The sequence below is a fragment of the Crocodylus siamensis genome, chromosome 3 (genome assembly GCF_052110815.1).
Source record: "Crocodylus siamensis isolate JL-2025a chromosome 3, ASM5211081v1, whole genome shotgun sequence".
NCBI classification, from domain to species: Eukaryota; Metazoa; Chordata; order Crocodylia; family Crocodylidae; genus Crocodylus; species Crocodylus siamensis.
This window is the reverse complement of record NC_143397.1, coordinates 249192651-249214640: the sequence shown is the minus strand read 5'-3', so window position 1 is coordinate 249214640 and position 21990 is coordinate 249192651. Positions and strand designations below refer to the sequence as shown.

The 21990-nt window shown below is 40.6% G+C and overlaps 1 protein-coding gene across 5 annotated transcripts in view; it reads right to left on the bottom strand.

Moving 5' to 3' along the window:
• Nucleotides 1-589: 589 nt before the first annotated feature.
• KHDRBS3 (KH RNA binding domain containing, signal transduction associated 3) overlaps nucleotides 590-21990 on the bottom strand; it is a 190531-nt gene continuing 169130 nt past the window's right edge. For 2 of the 5 annotated variants that reach the window (XM_090040695.1, XM_090040697.1), the window contains 3 exons: nucleotides 5258-5407; nucleotides 3824-3882; nucleotides 590-2230 (listed from right to left, as the gene is read on the bottom strand). In XM_090040695.1, coding sequence (XP_089896821.1) covers nucleotides 3864-3882; nucleotides 5258-5407 — 169 coding nt within the window. In that variant the 3' untranslated portion in view covers nucleotides 590-2230; nucleotides 3824-3863. Of the gene's footprint in view, nucleotides 2231-3823; nucleotides 3883-4785; nucleotides 5408-8976; nucleotides 9036-21990 lie in introns of those variants that run through there. The other 3 variants (XM_090040696.1, XM_090040698.1, XR_016441505.1) reach the window with 2 other exon arrangements.

The following is a 21990-nucleotide window of genomic DNA, read 5'->3' as shown; positions in this document are numbered from 1 at the left end:
CTCCAACAAGGAGATTGCTGCCACCACCACCACCGACTCCCTCTTTGTAAGAATTAAGAGTATAGCATCAGGATCATCACTATGCAAGATACAGCCATAAGCATTGTGCGGGAAGCATATGCTGCTGCTACCATGCCCTTGTAATTAAACTCTCAGAGACGATTACAAAACTATCGTTGGATTTCGGTGCGGCCAGTAAGTTTATCCATAGCTTGTCACAGAAATATGGACCTGTATTTGGCATGTAGATAAAAGTAATGAAGATGCTTTTAGTATACCATCCATGTGAGCTTTTAAGAAATAGAAACAAGTATTCTTAATTTTTAGGAAAACTGCCTGTAATGCGTGCAATGCAGAGCCTTCTGTCATACCATGTTGTGTTGATCTCAGCTTCCTTCAGGATCACCAGGGTTAGAAAAAGCCAGGAACTATGTGCAAAAAATAACAGCAACACAAGAAATCACCTTGGCAAGTTAGTACTTAACACTTTGGGTGGCTCTTAAGCATCAGAACAAATTTACGATGTCATTAGAAAATGTTAAAAATATTTACAAAGCAATGTCTTCACAAAATGTGTTGTTAGTGGTGAAGTTTTATTGAATAAGTTTCAGAACCAAAACCTTGATATCTGAATACATTAAAAAATTTACGGCGCTTTTAAGAAATGGAATTGTTAATTCTGTAGTGTTCTGACCAAACTCGAACTGTGCATATCTAAATCCCCTCTGCAGCATCAGGGATTAATTTCCAGGCTTATATACAGAGATAGCATTTCAAATGTTAAACAGTTGCATAATTACATTACCACATCGCTTACCTATTTTAGACTGTGGGAAGCATGTATATTTTTAAAAGCACTTTTAGGTCCTTTAAAAGGAGCTACAGAAATGCAGTTTTGACATAGTAAAGCATGGGAAACTTTTCAGACATGTAATCTGAGAATAAATGAATCTTTAAATATGTCCTAATCAATCAATGGGAAAGAAACACTCCAAAACTCTAGACAGAGAAGATAAATTCATTGAGGAAAAAAATAGCTTAGAGATTTTTGAGAATGTATAGTGATGAAAATTGTAAGATCTGAAATAAATTCTCTGTACCCATGCATAAAAAAGTGAAAAGTCATTCAGTAGCTATTAAATCCTTAACAGGAAAGCTGAATATGCATTGAAGGAGGAAAAGCATTTGGAGGGGAACAAGTGTAGTGTAGTGTAATAACCCTGTTTTTAAAAAAAAGTATGAAAAAAGATTTATACTTTCTACATAGAAGGGTGTTCTGAATATGGCAATAGATTAATCTGCATATGCAGCATCTAAATTTGTTGAGATTCAGTAACTAAAAAAACCCAATATCCAGTTGAAACACGTCTGGCATATGGGATGCAGTCAGTTGAACTCAGTCAGCATTATAAAGAGATATGCAAAGGTTAAAACTATCAGAAGTTTATTCGCGTTACAAATGGTCCCAAACACAGTTAATATGAAGCGGAGGAAACACGTCTGGTAGGTACAAGAGCGCAGATGTATCAAAACAAGCCTCGTGTGAAATCCCACCACTGTAAAACATGTCTGACCTTATAATATAGTGGAGAATATATTCGTCAAGCTTTAAAGTTATAATCACAATTCACCAGAATGAATGAAAGAAGGAGCACTGTAACAGTCCACACTGACTGTGATCTTCCTAACAAAGTAATCTAAGTCAGCTGAAACTGGGCGTATGCTGTATTTGCTAATCAGTCTTGCTTGGGAAGAGTTGTGTACACCCAGACTGGGCAATAGTGTAAAAAGTGTAGCACGAGCTTCTGTGCAACTCCCTCGTTGTCATGTTTACTTGTCCGTGCTACAAAGTAGATAAAGCATCTCCAAAAGTCTACTGTGGGTCCAGTGATAAGAGACTTCAAGGCAGGACACCCGTATTTGCTGCGTAGACAGCAGAGGGTCACTGGTGGAATGTAAGAATGTATTATTGCTTTATACCAGCGTTTTAAAATGGAAAATCTTTATTAACTTCTACATAAAAAACTTTGTTCATTATTAAGTAATTAAGAACGGTCTCAACAATTGTTAAAAAATAAAGCATTTATGTTGTACACTTTACTAGTACAGTACACAAAATAGCATATGAGAAACAGCTGGATTTCAAACTCCAAAGCCAATTTCATTGTTGCCCAGGCACACTGGTGAGTACAATATTCCAAGTCATCCATGACTGACACGACAGAAGTCCCTGAAAAAAAAAAAGAAAAAGACAGAAGAAAATACATCTGTATAAATCAGAAAAATAATTGTTATTACTGACTCTCTAGAGAGCAGGGTTACAGACAGTGGAAACAGACAAACAAATAAAATACATTTCTCTAAATTTATAGGAACGAATGCAAGAAAGGACTTGATTGTTTAAATAGGTGCACAGATGACCAAAAACAGCTGTTCAACGAAGGGAATATACTGATTATAAAGGATTAATTTTATTCATGTAGTTATTACTTGTAAGACGAGTCATATACAGTGACTGACCAATTATGTATAAGAACATGAAATCCTACTTGAAAGAACCAGTTCTTGGAAGGAATAAGTTTGTTGAACTAAAACAGGATCATCTTTTGCTTTGATATTCCAAGCTCTTAATTTTTTCACTTTTATCATATTTAACTCATCTTCTTTGATATCTCATTCTATTATTTCAAAGAACAACAGGTGTATAATAGAATTTAATACTACCAATGTGTGTTCTTAGACAAGTCTGATGCTGGAACTTCTGAACTTATAACAGCATCAGATTTTGTTCGTGGCAACCTTAGTATTTCTTTTCCTGACACGCTAGGCAAAATGTCAAAGGTCTGAATCCAAGTTATAAAAATCTCCCTTCTAAAAATTAACAAACTAGTGCAGCTATAGTCATCATTCACCAGGGTAAAAAGTTGTATGTGATGCAACAAAAGGTTTTTAAGGTGAACATTTAACTGTTATGCTGGGACGTGAGCACAAGTGATTCTAATTAAAGCTTTGGGCACAGAGAGTTGAGAGCATTCAAAAGCAGACTTCTTTGGTATAATCCTCTCTCTTACGCTTGGGTTTGGTAATGACTACAAGGCTTTGCTCAGTGATTTCTACCTCTACACATACTTTGGCAAATAAGCTAAAGATCTTGATTGAACTTTATGGATCCAGTTTTCTTTGCGAGCCTGTTTGGTTGGACTCTTCAAGTAGGTCTTAAAATTTTCTGGAACAAGTTTAGATTCACAAACATATTTTGCTGATGTAAATGAAGAGGCCTCTTAACATAATAACATTATGCAGTAGCTATGCTTACTGTACTGCATGCATTATTCGAAGCACGTTCAATACGTTCCTGATGCAGAACTGTTTGTACTGGTTCATCCAATCATCCTCTATCAAATGTGTCCTCCAGTGTTATCAAATCAACACACACACATACATATTTGTTGAACAAATATGGCTTGGGAACCCTCTGCCTGAATCTGAAAATCCGATTTTTCTATGGGGTTTGTGTTCTCTTTGGAAAATGAATAATGTAAACCTTACTACTTTTCTATCGTTCTCTATCAGAGAAAAGACTCCATTACCTAGTTAGCTCAGATTATACCGATGTTAATCAAATTTTGGCATATAACATTAATTCTCAAATGCAAGAGCGTAAGTAAACAGAGCCAGGAATGGAGTAGGACAGTTCAATGTTGAGTTTATAGGCTATACAGCCTTTAAAAATTCTTTTTTCAAAGCAGGATCACGCACATAACATTGTTTTTTATGGTTTATTGTTTGTCAGATAAGACGAAGTACATATATAAGTACCTACCACAGCGTCAACAGATGCGGGCTTTCGTTCTCCTTGCTCCTCAAGACGTATAGTGTTTCCTGACAAGAGAAAAGATCTTTTTTACTGAATACAGAAGACTAAAATATACACTAAAATAAACAATATTAGACTACAATTAAAAGACTTAAACTAAATTATTAAGGAAAAGCTTTAGATAACATTTGTAATGTTTAAATACTGGTCTCTGCTACTAGAATTTATGTAAAAATAATGTATTACAAACTAGTGGTTATGGTGTTTTACATTTGTTTAATAGGGAATAGTTTGCCCAAATTAAACTAAGCTAAGGTTTTTTAGATTACTAAAACAAATTAAAAGTTTTAAAGTGAGAATTTAGGTGATCTTAAAACCTTTCTAAAATCTACAATGAAACTTTCTAATTTGTATCCTCCCTGTTTTTATTGGTTATATTAAGATAAATTGAGATTAAAATCTTATTTGATTTATTTACCTTTGCAAATGAAGACCGTTTTAAGGGTTACACATCCTCTGCCTCTGACGAAAGCGACCTCAATTAGTCAAGTCAGAAAGTCTTTAAAAGCTTTGTGTTTATTGCTTCCAGCACGGAGCGAGGTGGTCATTAAGGTACCAAAATTCTCATAAAAATTCCAAAGTTGCACTAGTGAAAAAATGCTCAACAAGATGAAAACTAGTCACATCTTTTTCAGAAAATTCATTAGCTATTTTAAACCATTTTTAACAAAGATTTTGTTTTAATGTGGCACTCAAACAGATCCATACCATTTGGATACTTTAAACAGCATTTAAATCTACTGTGAGTACATAAATGTACATTTAGGTTTATACCAGTTTTAAAAGCTGTACAGTGTTTAGTGTGAGCCTTTTATCTTGATCGTTGTGTTAAAAGAATTTCTCCCTGTTTACTACTATTTATGAAGGTTTATTGTAAAATAAAGCATAACATTACTCTCACACAGTGATTTTCTTTCAAAAGTTTATTTAGTATCAAGCAAGAGTAAACTTTGCTTAACACTACAGAACATTTCAAGACTTAAGTTACAAAATACCACATTATTTGCATTTGTAATCTGCTTCCCTTTTTACGCATGTTTGCAAAGAGAAAAACTAGCAAATGGTTGAAAGATAAAACTAAAAGAACTAAACTGTTGAAAACCTTTAAATAAAAGGTTACGCTTATATTAAAAGAATGGATTAACATATTTAGTAAACCTATTTTTTGTTTAACACTAGTTAATCAAAGGTTATTTTTGATCACCTATTTTTCAAATACAGTTTGGAAATAACAAAGTTCTCTCTCTCTCTTTTTTTTTTTTTAAACATATCATTATGCCCAGGTTGTTCTTTCGTCAAAATAGTTTAAATTCAGTCCATCCATTCAGATATTTAAGCACTTTGATTTAATAAAAAGGGAGTGTTCATAGAAAAAATTACTTTGAACAGTATACAGGACTGGTGGAGATTGGGTATTTCACAACATCAGACAGTACAATCAGTATCTGGCATATGGCTGGTCTCTGTAGACTCCCTTTGTTGTCCTTGCTGAAGGTGTCTTGTGTCTCGAGTTGGTCCATTCTTCTTGCCCTAAAAGGAAGGAAAAACATCATTAGATTCTTCTCAATATTCTGTGTGTCGTTGTTCTTATTATATCTATCCATCCATCTTTAGTTTAATTTTGGAGTCCAGTGCGGGTGAGGTTTTTGAGCTGAAAGATGTCAAGGCCGAAATCCAACACTGATAAAAAATGCTCTGTTATAATACAAGCTGGGGAGAACGGGCCTGCATTGCTCGTCCAACGTGCCTCAATACAGTGATATGGAGTAGGTGTAAGAAAGTTCAGGTACCTGTAACATTCAGTCAGGCTTCTCTGCTGACACTATCAACCTGAAGTACCAGCTACGACAGCAGATTGTAATATGGACACTTAAGAAGAAGAAGAGTGATAATGCTACCCAGGCAAGTGAACAGTGATCAGAAGAACTTCTTTGTGTTGATTCCAATTTGGGCTTAATTTGAACTGGCAGGCTACAAGTGAAAAGTTTCAGATTACACTACAAATGCCCATGGCTTCCCTTTTGAAAACAGAACCCAACCAAAAAAAAAAAAAAGAGAAAAGAGGATTTCACAGTAAAAATTATACCTTCTGTTCAGCGCAAGAATTAGAGGCAGTTGGGCTGTCAGAAGTCTTTTTAAAGCCGAGGAGATTGTTATCATCACTTGTAATAAAAAGTAATTAGCACACAAATAGGGATTTTTATTATGTTGGATGACTCCCATGCACACAATACTGAGCTGTTAAATATATGTATGTTAACACCCTGGACCAAATAAAAAAAAAAAATCAGACACCTACTGTGCTAGATATTGTGCAAACACGTGGGAACATGCAGTCCCTCTTCCCAGGTGCTAATTAACTAAATACCTGCAACTCTAAACATAAGATAATACTTAATATGATGCAACAAACGTCAGACTCCTAACGTATTTAGGCAGTCTTGTTTCCTTCCAGTTGGGTATGTTTATGTAATGCACAATTCAGTACGAGCCCAATGAAACAGTGATGTGCTGGGGAAGGCCTAGCTGTTTCAGTACCAGGTAAAGCTTTTTTGTGCTTATGCTAGAACAGAACTGGGTGTCAGTACACTCAGCTACTGTGTATAGCCATACAAGTCCACCATTTTGATTAATACCTTTGTGTACGCATGTAAAGGAAGATTAAGTCATACTGTCAATACCAGGATACTTAAGCACACTGAGGCACCCGACCGGATCACTGTCCTAAGTGAAAATCAAGGACACCTATTCAGCAAATCTGCATCTTGGTCCTCTTGACCATTTTTCTTCTCTCAATCTCACCAGCTCCTATACCTCTGGCCCTTCAGTAGACTGTCTACAAGAGTATTCACGCAGTTTGTTTTGTGCCAGCAAATATTATTATGTACTTATGGAGGTTCACTCTTGGAGGCCGTCAAACTGAATTCTTATTAATGCAATTTGGTTTCACTCACTATCACTACAGGGTGGGGGGGGGCAGCATGTAAATGGGACTCCTAGTTAAAGGTTGGCTGCCTAACTTTGGGGGCCTTTATTTAAAAAAAAAATTATACATCTATATCTATGAATATGATTGTTAATTGCAATATGTGAAGAAAGATACTTTACTAGAAAGAAAACCGTAATGGGCTTTTTCTATAAATTGTTTATATATGCCATTCAGTAATACCTCTAAAACAAATAACAGGCAATTGATTTTTTCTGGGTATAAAACCCATACATGCCACTTCATTTCCAAATTAGGAGGCATGAATCTTTAAAAGGTGAAAAATACAATTAGCAAAGGTAAAATATGCAACTGTCTTACTGAATGAGTAAAATATAGCAAAAATGCAGCTGATAGTAGTATTGTCAACAGTTCTCAGTGAGGAAAAGGAGATACCCGCAGCTGAGGGTCAGCCCCATGCAGAAAATAACATGGGTATGTATGCTTCTGTACAATTTAGCTACGAGAGAATTGGAGCCCTTTTGCATGCAGAGGTTTAAAGCCACTGATTCAGGAATGTGCAAGTCAGGGCTGCAAAGAATTACATTAACCCTGCCTGACTTCGGGAGACACTAGGGTCCAAGACACACCTCCCTCTTCTGCTCATGGCTGGCCTGTGCATCCCCATGTGTAGAGGGCTGGCTGCTTTGAATACTGACCAAAATGTGCTTAGGGGTTTCTCTTCAAGGTACCAGAGCCCCAGGCAAGTGTGTTGTCTCTTTGAATCCCACCACTGAATGCTCAGCCCAAATTCACATGTACCGCAGCTCTGTGACTAGGAAAGAGACTTAATGAATCAGGGTCTAAGTCTCGAGTGCATTACCAAATAGAAAAATCATCAGATTTAAGTCCAAAGGCTCAATAAGTGTTAACAAAATTGTACCCTCATCCAGTTATTGACATTGGGTAGCTTGGAAGCTGCTGGGGCAAAAGATAGATCAGATTCCAACTACAAATGGTTAATTTTAAGGTTGAAATATACAGTGATTTAAGCTACACAGTCCACAGAGACACATTTAAAGTGCTGTGAGGGGAAAAAAGTTTGAAGTGACTTCCCCTTCATGTAATCATCCAATCAATGATTTTCCCTCGAGCTGCCTTGCATCAGTTTTGAGACGACGACAACATGCAGCAAACCTATGCTCAGAGCATTTATTATGACAAACAAAGTGGTTGAGGTCATCACTGCTTCAGGCAGGAGACACTGCAAAACAGACTTCAAGAGATGCACCACAGAATCCTTTCACTTATGTTCAAAAAAAAGTCACAGCATCCATTGACCAGAATCATGATTCACTTGTATCATTTACTACCAATTTGGAAGTTAATTTTCTCGACTGATCTAAGAGTACATTTCCCTGATCTCTAAGCAATGATTATCCCTTAAGCAAAGGTGGCTCTTAATTGTGCTTCAGGCTTCTAATCCATTAGCTGTTCTTCTAATTAAACCTATCACTACTGCACTTCTGGCTTGAATAATGCAATCCTTAATATAAGCATATGCTTTTTTGTTTTATTAGGCATTATTTTGTCCTCATGCAAGTACCCCAGGGCCCTCATGTCTATTACCTACCTAAAATACTTTTATAACCTTTACATAATGACTCCCTACTTGATTTCACACAGCACTGGAGTTGGGAAGTGAATTAACATCAAAAGACTATAAACCAAGTCTGAAATGTGCTCATATAGGCAGATTCAACAAGGACTTGAGCGTATACATATTCCACTGACTTCAGTGGCAGCTAGGAAATGCTTAATGTTGTGCATGTGCTTAAGTGCTCCACTGAACTAAGGGCATACAGTCTAACTGTGTCACCTTTAATCTCAGATTACTGTACTCTAAAGTAGAGATGCCTTGTTTGGGGCCAAGTGGGAAATCTGAGTAAAAGTGGCAGAATCCTGCACGGAGCGTTTACTTTTACTGACAGCAATTAAATCAACTCTATATTCCTATTCTCAGTAACCACAAGTTTACAGAAAGTGGGACTGTGCCGGTGGAGGCACCCATGGAGGTAGATACTACTGATATAGGAATATGAAAACCCATTTATATTTATTTTTCCCTGAATTGTTAACAACCTTTAATAGCTCTACAAGTGAAGCTACTCACCATAAGAATCGTACGTCTCCTCACTAAGTCCATGCCCATAGTCATAGTAGTCAGCTCCGCTGCAAGGAGAGACGCACACAAATAATGCAGTTAAAAACGGATTGAGGCAGCTTCTCTTAAATCATAACTACTCAGAGAGGAAAGCCTGAAGAAGGACAGCATGTCTCCAGCAGAGAAACAGCATCCCTATGTAGCCTACTGGCTACTTGGTTAGCCCCTATTTGCTCACTGAACAAGACTGGCCGAATAAAATGTTAGATGCCACTGCTTCGCGGAGGATTGCTTTACTGAGGTCTCAAGCTACAATTGTGGACACTTAAATCAAGCCTTCAACATTGGATAGGTCTTGAAACAAAGAACAATCTCCTCAAAAGCAATTCACAATACCAGTTTTTTCCTGCACTTCCCTTGCCATTATTTCATAGAAGTGGTTGAATAAATACTCTCTCAAATATCACAACCTTATGGTGAATTGTCTGAAATTGCTGTACATAGATTTCCAAGTAATCCTCACAGCTGCTCCACTCCTTCCCTGGTGAGAAGCAAACCACTAGCTCAGTGTAGAGCTGGGGAGGTCAGGAGGCTAAATGATTTTGCAGGGTCACAGAACAATCAAGTATCAGCCCCGGGTATTGAACCCAGTTCCTGTGGTTTGCAAGTGAACAGTTAAACCAATTATCCATAGACCCACAAGGCAAATCAATTGGCCTTTGCATCTTTGTTTCTTATTTCAGAAGTGGACCTACTAAAAATACCTTGCCCTTTGGCTGGCACACTGGGAACAAAATCAGGATCACCTACTGTTAATAATAATAATCTCTCCAGCCTAAACTAAAACAACCCCTGCCAAATCCATAAATGGGGTCCAAAAAAGGACAAAATTTATGCTCCCCAGTGGGCTATAGGTTTCCTTTGGAAAGATAAAGCTTCTTCCAAGTCTCTGAGCTATTCAAAGGCCATGTGAGCTGGACTCGATGATCTCTCGAGGTCTCTTCCAGCCCTAATGTCTACGAAATAACATACTTGGAAGTGAAACGGGGATGGGCAGTGCTAGAAGTGGAAGTTCCCTAAAGTACAAGCTAAAGGGCGGTAGAAGACTGCTCTAGCCGAGGGCTGCAGGAGACTTGAACCCGGGTGGATGGAATAATAGGAGGAAATGCATAACACTGAACAGTAGGTAGATTTGCACATGGATTGAAGCAATTTTTTTTGAGAGGTATTAAGACTTTGGTCACTGTTTCATGACACGTATCTATAATTTAAAGAAATAAAAGAATTCATAGAAAAATGCAGTATGAAGTTTATTTTGAAGGGACAGTATGCACCAATATTGCTGTGGTTTATATATAGGAACTGTAGCTGTGTATCACCTTTTTTATGAGCAATTAGAAAAATGCCAGCAAATTCCAGCTGCATATGTTTGCTGGATATTAAGCAACAAGAGTTATCCTTTAAATACCTAATGGGAAGTCACGACAAGTTAGTAACTCAATACAGATCTCAAAAAAGGAACGCATGACCAAATGGAAAGTCAGCTACAAGCTGCTACACCAAGACCTTGCCATTCTTGGACAAAGAAGTGTCATCTCAACTTGTGTCAGCTAGTGTGGTAACTAAACAGATAAAACCCTAGCGAAGATAAGCTCATACCTTTAAAATAACTTAGCAGGTGCAGATAATTCCAGAGCTTTATGTTCTTCTTTCATGCAATATTTGTATTGCAATGCCATCCAACTCCAAGACAAAACTACAGGCCTGAGTGAGCATCTGAGTCTTCAGTTACTCACGTAATAAGAGTTGTCAAATTCTGGCAAACGGTCTAAACCAAAAGTGTGAAAAAAAAACCTCTGGCAGAAGTGCAGCCATAAATGCAGACAAATGAGTGTTTTCTTGCTAGACTAAAGCTTAGCAGATGAAAAAAAAAAAAACTAACGTCTGTACTGTGAAAATCAGAGGAACCAGATTAGATCTACAATTCACCTACAATTTGTTAGCCTGAGTGATGCAGACCAGCATAACAAAGATCAAAACTTGAAGCATAAAAAGTAGTATAATTTTGTTCTGTAACAGTTCAGTGATAAAACAATCTTAGTTTTGACAACCAAGAACTTTAAACTGACGTCTGCTATCATTTCCTACCGTGTCTGATTATTTACTGTAAGAGTGTCATCAAGTTAAGTGGCCTACAGCAGCTGAGCCCCATGCCTATACCTGTCAATCCTGTCAGAATTACTTCTGCAGTGTTTCATTTCACAGACCTAAGTGTCTATTAAACAAAGAATGACTCACATTTTGTGGCATGTAAACTGCAAAAACCAATACATATTGTAAGGAAGAAAAATCACTTATTTACATTGAAAGTATAACCAAATCTATCTGTATTAGCTGACAGACTCTTCAACATGAATAATCTTGTGAAAAATATGTTATAATGTAAAGTACTGCAAGCTGCTCAGTGAGGTACAATGCTGTTTCCCTTTCTTGCACCCCTGCAATCTTGCACTCAAAAAATAAAACCACCCCCCGCCTCCAAAACAAAACAAAACAAAACAAAACAAAAAAAAAAAATTCCCCTCCTCCCAAAAGCCTTGCAATGTAGGCTTCTGTCAGAACTTGACTATTTTAAACAAACTTGACAATTTACAGAAGATAGCAACTGAAAAAGTATGTGACCCAGCAAACAGATCATACACACAGGGAAGCCTGGGAAACGGGAAAAAACAAGGAACATTTCTCAGACTCTTTTCACACCTGTCAGTAAGTACATAATGAAAACAGTGCTCAGCTCCTAAAACTAAGAACAGACTTTATCTTAAAAAGTTCCATGTTTCTCTGCTCCAGAACCTTCTGTCTTTATGATGTGGAGCAAAACATGATATAAGCTAGGGCTGTGCACCAATTTGATTCAGAGGAGGTTTGGCCCGATTTGGCCACTGAATCTGAGTTCTAATTAAATCAGAAGCCTCCGATCCGATTTGGAGAGATTTGACCATTCGGCCGTAGATGCTGCTTTATTTGTTTTTACTATGTACCTCAAGGTACTCAGCGCTGCTCGTGAATGCTGCAATGGTGGGGCAGATGGAGCGTCACACGGGGATGTGTGGGGGGCTCCCCTACATACTTAGCGGTGGATCTGGAAGTGGACCAGAAATATTTCTGGTTCACTTCCAGGTCCGCTGCAGAACGCATGGAGGACCCCTGCACCCCAGCGACCTGTGTCTTCTGGGTCTGGGGGCACACCCAGGTTCCCCCCCCCCCCCCCCGCAGCCGATTGCTGAGTTGGGGGGGGGGGTGCGGTCCACCGCTGAGCGTGCAGGGATCTGCCCACGCTCCTGTGGGACGCTCCATCCACCTCACCACCTCAGCTTTCATGAGCTGTGCCTGGTACCTTGAGGTACATAGAAAAACCCCCCCACATAAAGCTGTGTCTATGGTTGAATCGCTGATTCTCCAAATCAGAACTGAATCTTTGGATTCAGATTTGGTCGAACTGAAAAAAATTGGGATAGTGATCCGAATCAACAAACTGAATCACCGTCCCCTGAATCAGGCCAAATCTGAATCAAATGCTGCCTGCTTCACACACCCCTAATATAAGCCACTTATGGAAGTGTGCTGTCCTAGGTGCTGAAATCATTTCCTTTTAGAGATCAGCACTCACACAACTGAAATGCATTTTGAGTGGGTAAAGACTACCAGAAGTCTTGCTCCCTTTCAAATGACTTTTTGCAGTTAAATAATCCAAATATTTAAGATCATTTCCATTGTGAGGATTATGACTAAGATTACAGGGGTAATTTTCCCCATGCAGAAGTGCCACTTTATACCTTATGTTAATAAAGAGATTGTTTGCCTCCAAAGCTCTCAACCTGTCAAACCATCCAATTCTTATATAGTGAATGGACATTGAAAAAAACAAAAAGGAAGTGAATGAAAGAAGTTTAAACTATATCTGTGTGGTAAACAACCTTGACATACACGATCTCTTGTGTACAGGTTAGAGAACAACGGGATTCAAGGATGCTTGTCAGAGATGGTCTAACTCTACTTTCCTATTTAATGGTCAGCTTTCAATGGAGAAACCTTCATCATTCACGCACATTTCTCTCTCATCTTATTCCCTCAACAAAGCAGCAAACACCACCACAAAATTAACTCCCCTGCTCCCATTCACTCTTCATGCACACACATACAGGAATACTTCAGTACTCTGGGGGGAGGTGGCGCGGATTTTTTCCCTTCTTGATTTTGTGCATTTATATACTTATTCAGATGTCTGAAGATAACTCCTCCCTGAAACCAGATGAAAGACAGGATGCTTACACTTTTTATAACGATGTCTATTCCTTATAGAAATATGGCATTCAACAAGGTCAAAAGTAGCTTTGTGGCTTTCAAAACATTTTCTCAAAAAATATGAAGCTGGCTGTTACTGATTTTGGAAGGTTAACTCTAATTCTCTGCACATGCTTCTGTGCTTAGATATTTCTCTTTTTTTAATTTAATGTAACCACTTTTGTATTGCTATACCACCACTGTAGTACCATTGGTATGTTTAAAGTGGCACAAAGCAGTACCATGCAAATTATATTCAGAGCTAGCTCTGAAGCAGTTAGTTGGAATAATAACAGAGTGTAACCAGATTAACACAGAATTCTTTAGACTAGTTTGCCCTGCTGAGAAAGTAGGTTATATTAGTCTAAGCACAACACCATATTAATAGAGCAGCACTGTTGCTGCTATCTGAGCTAGCTCAGATCCCTCTGCATGGCACTCATTGTGCTGGGCAGACGTACTCTTAGATAAGGGAAAGTAACTTAAAAGAATGTAAGAGAAAGATTTCCTTTTCTGTGCCAACATTAAAAACTTGGTACCACCCAAAGCATTTATTTACATACGGTATGGAAGGATTAGCACCTGACAAAGAGGCTTCAGTAGCATGCTCCTAATTGCTCATGGCTGGACATTAATCCTGTACTGCCTTGAGAAAGCATGAAATGATGCCTAAGCAAGTAATTTATGTATTGCCAAAAGGGAAGTATCATCTTTTGCCCAAGAAATGGGCACTGATCTAGTACAGCACGCTTTGAATGATTCTCATGTAACTTTACCACTATTGAAGTAAGTCTCTTGGATGAGCTGTTTTATCTAGTCAGTTAGTATGGATCTAGAAACTGCCTATCCTTTTCTTTGGGAACCCTGTTCAGTGCAACAATATCTTCCTCTAATTTACAAATGTTCATTAGAAATCTTCAGAGCTCTGGAGGAAGGGACCTGGTGTTCTCCAGCTCTTTTGCTGAGCAGATGGCTTCTAAAAATAAAATCTTGATAGATCATGGCAACAGAGTGATTTTTCATAAGGATTCAACTAGCAGCTAACTAAGGCCTTTCAGTACCAAATTTAAGTCCTAAGAAGGAACACCAGCTCTGCTGTTAATCTGAAACAACTGCTTTGCTGTATCTGGAGATGTAGAGAGGTTCCTGATCACTAGCTATTCAGAGAGCTCATGCTCATTCCAAAATTTACCCTACCTCAGAAGGTTAGTCACTACCTGGGCATTCATAAGTTCAGTAACTCAAAAACCAGGACAGAAAATAAATAGTTTTAGTAGGTCTGCATAAGGTGTATGGGTACAACTTTTAAGAATGTATTAGAATTAATGAACTGTAAGTAAGGATCCATTAGGACTGGTGATGGAGACAAACCAGTTCAAGACGTGACTGCTGAAAGGAGAGAAAGTAGTCTCAGGCCACAAACAAAAGTTACATTTTTTTTTTTTTTTTACATGATCGGTCCCCTAAAAGCACTCTACAGCCATGCTGACACGCATGTACACAACTGCAGCACTTCTGAAGTCGCCAACTGTGCGGAAAATTAACTTTCCTCAAATGAGGTATCAGATGAAGGTGCTCTACTTTACAGCACCTTGGGGAACTTGTGTTCTCTAGGGTTGACGTGTTGTGCGATCAGGGGAGTTGGGGTATACGAGTGGGGAGAGGGGCAGCTCCTCACCTAAAGGCAGACTCAATTTTCAATTCCTCCTGCCCCCCCAGGTCAGGGGGGTGCTCTTACCTCTTGAATGCTTTATGTAAAGTGCCATAAGTTAGAGCAGTAGTCTGCATGTCCGTCAGGACTCTTAGCGGCTGGTTGTAATCTGAGAAGCCCAGCCTGTTTACACTGGTAAGGCTGGCCCCTATGGTTCTAAGGGCAGAGCGGACAAGAGGGCAGGAAGTTACTTGTATATGGAGCCAATTGCAGCTGGAGTCCCTGACGTCTGCTTTTTGCCTAGCTAAGTCTGCTTCCCTCTACCCCCGTGCCCACATCTTAGTGCTAACAAGTTGCTTGCTTGTAGGCAACCAGTTTGTAGGCTTGGGCTGGTCCAAGGCACACTGGAAGGAGTGCAGCTAATCCACTAGTTTTTGCTTTTGCCATTTACAGCCATGCCCATATGAGCACGGAAGTTTGTTTCCCTGGGGACAAGAAGCAGCGGCACACCTTGTGGCGCTGCTACTTGTCCCTGGGGAATATCAGTGCCATGAGCCCTATGGTGCATGGCAGGTTAGCCCAGTTTGGTAGGGGAGGCTGGGGCCAGCAACTGTGCCACAGCAGACCTGCAGTTGGGAGCCTGGACAGCAGCTGGAGCATGGCTCTGGCATGGGCACTGCCTTGCTTTAAGGCAATGTTTTGTTTGTTTTTTTAACCTTGGGATCTCTCGGGATCAAACCTCCTCCCCCACTGCAAGGTGGGCATCGTCAGCATGTGCCGTGTGTGGCACCACATATCACATATCCGCGCTCATTTGGACATGGCCTACTCTGCAACAGCAATACCTGGGATCTTTTAAAAAAAAAAATGTTGTGAGGCACATCCATGTTAGGGGAAGGTAGCTTTGAAAAGGAAAAGCAGTGGTGGAGGAAGTTTTTTCTTTTTGGCAATTTAAAAAAGCAGAGTTACCAGTTCTGCTTGTAATAACCCCAGCTACTCTAACAGGTTGGTTCTCCAGGGCAAGAGTAGAAAAGCCAGTTTTTTTAAAACACTACATTTTATGGAGTTTCCAGAGGATGTCATTAACATTTCAGAACTTCTGTCCAGCTGAATACATAGGCAGTTAGATCATGAAGTAGTATAATCCTTACTGAAGATGCTATGGAGTAGAAATTAAAATTTGCTGTCTTCCTGATTGTCTATCTAGAACAACTATGTTAGCTACCGAACTGCTAGCCCATTCCAATACCCACAAACACTGCGTATTGAAAACTAAAAAGGGATTGATTTTTTTCCTAAACAAATGTTGTAAAACATCCCAGGATGCTGACTCCTTACTACCATCAAATACAAACATACTTTTAAATTTTTATCTTCTTTTTCATTCACAGAACAGCACACACTTTTGTTCTCAGTGTTAAACAAGATCGAGACATTCCCTAGCCTTACTCACTACAAATCCTAAAGAGACTATACGTATGCAAATAATATGGCAAGTATCTTGAGCTGCAGCATTTCTGGTCTCTAGAAAAGAGATACAAAGATAAGGATCAGAAATAAAATTTGCCTTGCCACAGTTCCCATAATACAGTTCTGCCAGAAGGAGAAATAGTATCTCCAAAAATGGCCTCTCAACTCTAGCTACTCATTTTTGTCATGACCTTCACACTTGTCCTTGATTTTACTGAGCTTCCATTTAATTAGTGTGATTTAGTATTACATGAGCTACTGCAGCAAGTAGAAGTTACAAATTCATGAGAATGTTTTTTTTTCTTTCATCTTCTTATTCTTTCAATTCTTCTTTTTCTTCAAGAAAGAACATACTTAACCCATTCTCTATTTGCACTACTGGTTTTACACTAGATTGCCCATGTCAAATTGCTGGATTTAAATGGTTTCTTTCAGGACAACAGAAAAACACCCGCGATAGTGCTAGTGCCTGAAAGAAAGAATAAGTAAACGCTGAGATCCTTTTAACCTTGCAGTCAATGAACTGTCCTGAATTAACAAAACATACCTCCTTTTCATCTGATAGCTATGGCTAAATGGGAAGATTACTATAAACTGCACAGATTTTAACTTAAAATATGGAACTTTAAATTGGCTGATATCTAATCCTGAACTCTCTCAGGAATAGCTCAATTTATTAGCCAGATTTTATATTAGTTATGCAGACCAAATATTTAAGATAGCCCTAATGTAGTGAAGATTGAAAACTTTCATTGGTACATTTTGAATTTTATTCTTCAATAAAGACTGATCTCGTCATATTTTGTTTAGAGCTATGATTCATTAGGTCTGACAGAAGGTTCACTTCCAAACTGTCACTGCCTTATTTACCTAGTGACTTTGTTTGACCCACTTCCATACCCATGCCTTGATTTTCTTCTCTATAAAATAGTTATAACATCAATCTCTTTTAGAAAGCTCTTTCAGATTTATTATAAAAAACTAAAATAAGATCATTAGTAACTGTTCTCCTCAATTTTTTCCTTTCTGAAGCTACACTAGAACATAACCAAATTACAAGTTTATTTCTTTATTCCTAACACTGGATCAGACTCTTATCTAGAATGGTCTTAGAAATACTGTTAAAACAAGTTTCCAAACAGTGACATCTAAGTCATGCAATATTATAATTCCATTTCTGGTCTTCAAAGGGACCTGTGTTTTGTTGTTGCATATCAGATGCAAAGTGTTTATGACTCTTGGAAGAAACCTACACACTCCCTTAGGCTTGCAGTTCTACCATCTGGATCTTCTAGTTATTGCTATCTGGGAATGTATTCATCCACCCTTATTTATCTGCCTCGTTTCCATTAATATCCCATCAGGTATCCCTCAAAATGTACAAGGTCAATGGTAAGTAGTAGATGAGCCGCTACACTGAAACACTACAAGGCTATTCTCAAAGTAATCAATTCAATGAGGAACAATACATCTGTACACAGAACCCTGGGGAGCACTTAACTTCATCCATTTCCCAAGCAGGAGCTTCTTCCCCAAATTACTTTTAATTTAACAAACCTAAAAAAAGAGCAATGACAAAGGAAGCACATGCCAGACACAGCAGGACTAGGTCTAGCCACAGACAAGCTCCTCATGACTTCTATAACTGATTTTCAAAGACCAGCTTCCTTGACTGTAAGCACCTAGTTAAACAGAGCAGGCTGCCACAGGGACTGAAAGGACGGTAAAAAAAGGGAGAAACAAGAGGAAGATTAAGGGAAGTGGAAGGAGAGTGGCCATTATGACCAACAACCACCTAACCCTTGCTTAGTTCCAAATGGGAACAAGAAGTCCCACTTTGTGTCATCTTTCCCACTAAAGCTTGTCAAATACCCAAACTACACAAAGTGCTGAGAACAGCAGCTGAAAAGACATAAGAAGTGCCACCCTGGGTCAGACCAGTGGCCTGTCTAACCCAGTACCCAATCTCTGACAGTGGCAGATATGGATATTATACAGGGAGAGCACCGGAGCACCAAGCTGGATACTGCTAGAGCAGGGGTAGGCAGGCATGGGTGCCAGAGTATGGCACACAAAGGCATTTTGCTTGGCATGTGCGCCTCAGGGCAAGGAAGGGGCAAGGGCTACACTGCCGCAAGGATCGAATGGTTTCCCTGCCATCTGCTGCTGGCAGGGAAGTTGAGGTTGTGGGTATTTTTTGGCACTTTGCCCCAAAATGTTGCTGATCCCTGCTCTAGTGATCTCCCCCTATGCTATCAACCGACCCCACCCCCCAGCATCCATAATTTATTGGTTTAGCCATGCCAGAGGAAACCTCTCCAACCATTCCGTTCAAGCCCCATTAATCATCCGTGATTTTATCCAGTCCCTTTTCAGACCTGGCTATTGTATCTGCCTCCACAACATCCTGTGGCAATGAATTCCACAAGTTAACTACGCTGTGTGAAAAAAGAACTTTTTCCTTGTTCGTTTTATACCTGTTGCCTGCTACTTTCAGTGGGTGCCCCCTAGTTCTAGTATTTTGAGACTTGGTCCATACCCTTTAATTTTTTTTTTTTTTATAGGTTTCTGTCTTATTCCCCCCCTCCTCCCCACCTTGCAGCCTTCAACTTTCCAAATTGAACAGTCCTAGCCTTTCAAGTCTTTCCTGGTATTGCAGCTGCTCCAGGCCCCTGATCATTTTGGTTGCTCTTCTCTGTCCCTTTTCTAACTCTCCTACATACTGAGATGTGGGGATGAACCAGATATAGTATTCAAAATGAGGGGGCACCATGGATTTGTATAATGGCATGATGATGTTCTTGTTTTTGTTTAAGATTCCTTTCTTCAATGCTGCCCAAGATTTTAACTGGCTTTTTGGTCGCTGCCGCACACTGAGCTGATGTTTTTAAGAATCATCTACAATGACTCCAAGGTCTCTTTCCCGAATTGGAACAGCTAGTTCAGAACCCAGCTTTGTATGCACGTAGCTGAAAGTTTTTGTCCCCAGGTGCATTAACTTGTGTCAACAAGTGCAAGGTATCTCCCATTTTTTTGCCCGCTCAGCTTGGTGAGCAGCTTTCTGCAGCTGCTGGGCAATTGGCACTATAAGAGTCTCGTGTTGCAGAGGAAGGCACAGAATATCCAATTCACTTTGCTCAGTCTTACAGGCAGGCTTCCCTCCTGTTTCATGCATTGTAGGTCAGGGAGCACAATGCAAAGCAGCAGATTTATCCGGGACCCCAAGTCTCGCAGTAGAGTTCAAAGCAGTAAATCAAGTTGGGGAAGGGGATCAGAGCGGCACTCAGGGAGGGTGTGGGCTAACTTGTGGTTTGCCTGCCAAGAAGGTTTCCCCGCACTGCCATAGGTCATAGGGTTTTCTGTGTACTATGGGAAGAGGTGGAGTTTCTCTTTAAAAGGAGAAAAATGCAGGAAACTGCAGGTTCCCCCTTTCAGGCTGGCAGATTTCCAACCTACAAGGGGTTAATTGAGGCTGTGGGGAGCAGGGGAGGGCAATCGGAGACAGGAGGCACCATGTGCATGAGCAAGCAGTGGTGGAAAACAGCTCCCTCCAGGTAAGTCTATGTGGGCGGGGGAGAGGACAGGCAACACAATGGGGGGGGGGAGGGCAAGGGAAAAAAAGGTTGGGGGGGGTGGAGAGGCCAGGGCAATGCAGAGGGGGCATGTACCCCCAAGGTTTCTGCATACACACAGCAGGGTGCAGGGCTACAGCAGGCCTGGATCAGTTCTGGGCAGGAGCCACCTCTGCAGGTGGGACTCAGCGTGGGAAAGAACACCATGCTGCCATGGCCGCTGAGGTAAAATGCAATAGCAGCAGCGGTCCAGAGTAGTAAGCTTCACTGTTTCCAGGCAGGCAGGATCGCCTGTGCCCCATCCTGCTCGCCCCGCCTCATGTATTGCCTGTGCCAACACCCATCCTGTTCCAGATGCACTGGAGCAAGGAACACCAGCCAAAGGCAGGGCATCAGCATATCAGGGCTACTCCACACCACAAAGCAGTGGGGGCGACAGTTGCAGCTGGATCCACATGCTGGTAAGCAAAGGGGGCAAGAGGAGCTTTGATTTTCATTGATAAAAAAAAAACAAACAAAATCAACTAGTTACCTTGCATGCTTGTGCACGAAAGCACAGAGCCTGGGAAACAAGCAGGAAGATCTGGAAGCCCTTGCACAGTCACAGAGCTGTGACAGGATCAGGATAGCAAGAGACTTGGTGGGAGCTCACATTGCTGAAGCACTGTCATGGACAGGTACAAACTGCTTAGGAAGGACAGACGGGAGAAGTGGAGGAGTTGCACTTTATGTAAAAGAGCCATTTGATTGCTCAGAGTTCCAGTATGAACCTGGAGACAGGCCTGTTGAGAGTCACTGGATTAAGGTTAGAGGGGAGACCAACAAGGATGATGTTATGGTGTGGGTCTGCTATAGACCACCAGACCAGGAGGAAGTGGTAGATGAGGCTTTCTTCAAAACACCTTGAGGAAATTTCCCGATCAAAGGTCCTGGTTGTCATCACCCTGATATCTACTAGGGGGGCAATACAGCAGGGTGTAGGCAATCCAGAAAAAATTCCGGAGAGTGCTGGGGACAAATTCCTGGTGCAAGAGTTGGAGTGGCAAACTCGGATCCAGGCTCTTCTTGACCTGCTGCTGCCAAACGGAAGAATTGGTGAGGGATGTGGTACTGAATGGCAACTTGGGCAGCGGTGACCACAAGATGACTGAGTTCAGGATCCCGAAGAAAGGAAAGATGGAGAGCAGAAGAGGAAGAACCCAGGATTTCACAAAAGCAGACTTCAACTCATTCAGGTAATTCATGATCAGGATCGCCTGGGAAGCCAGTCTGAGGAGGAAAAGAGTCCGGGGGATCCAGCTGTACTTTAAGGAAGCCTTACTGAGAGTGCAAGAACAAACCATCCCAATGCACAGGAAGTCGAGCAAGTATGGCAAAAGACCAGCTTGGCTTAGCAGGGAACTCCTCAGTAAACTAAATCACAAAAGCAACTTATAAGTTCTGCAGGGCTCGGTCCTCGGGCCCGCACTCTTCAACAACTTCATCAGTGATTTGGACGAGCGGGTAAAAAGCACCTGTTCAAATTTGCTTATGACACTAAGATGTGGGGGGATGTGGGCACACTGGAAGGATGCAACAGGCTACAATCAGACCTAGACAAGTTACAAGGGTGGGCGGACGAGAATAGGATGGGTTTCAACACAGACAAGTGCAAGGTGATGCACTTCGGGAGGAACAACCGGCACCATACCTACAGGTTAGGGAACTCCCCTCTTGTCAGCACGGAGGCAGAAAAGGATCTGGGGGTCATCATTGACTCCAAGATGAACATGGGCTGGCGGTGTGGGGAGGCAGTTAGGAAGGCCAACCGCACCTTGTCATGCATCCACAGATGCATCTCGAGCAGGTCCAAAGAGGTGATCCTCCCCCTCTATGCGGCACTGGTCAGGCCGCAGCTGGAGTACTGCGTCCAGTTCTGGGCGCCGCACTTCAAGAGGGATGTGGACAACATGGAGAGGGTCCAGAGGAGGGCCACTCGTATGATCA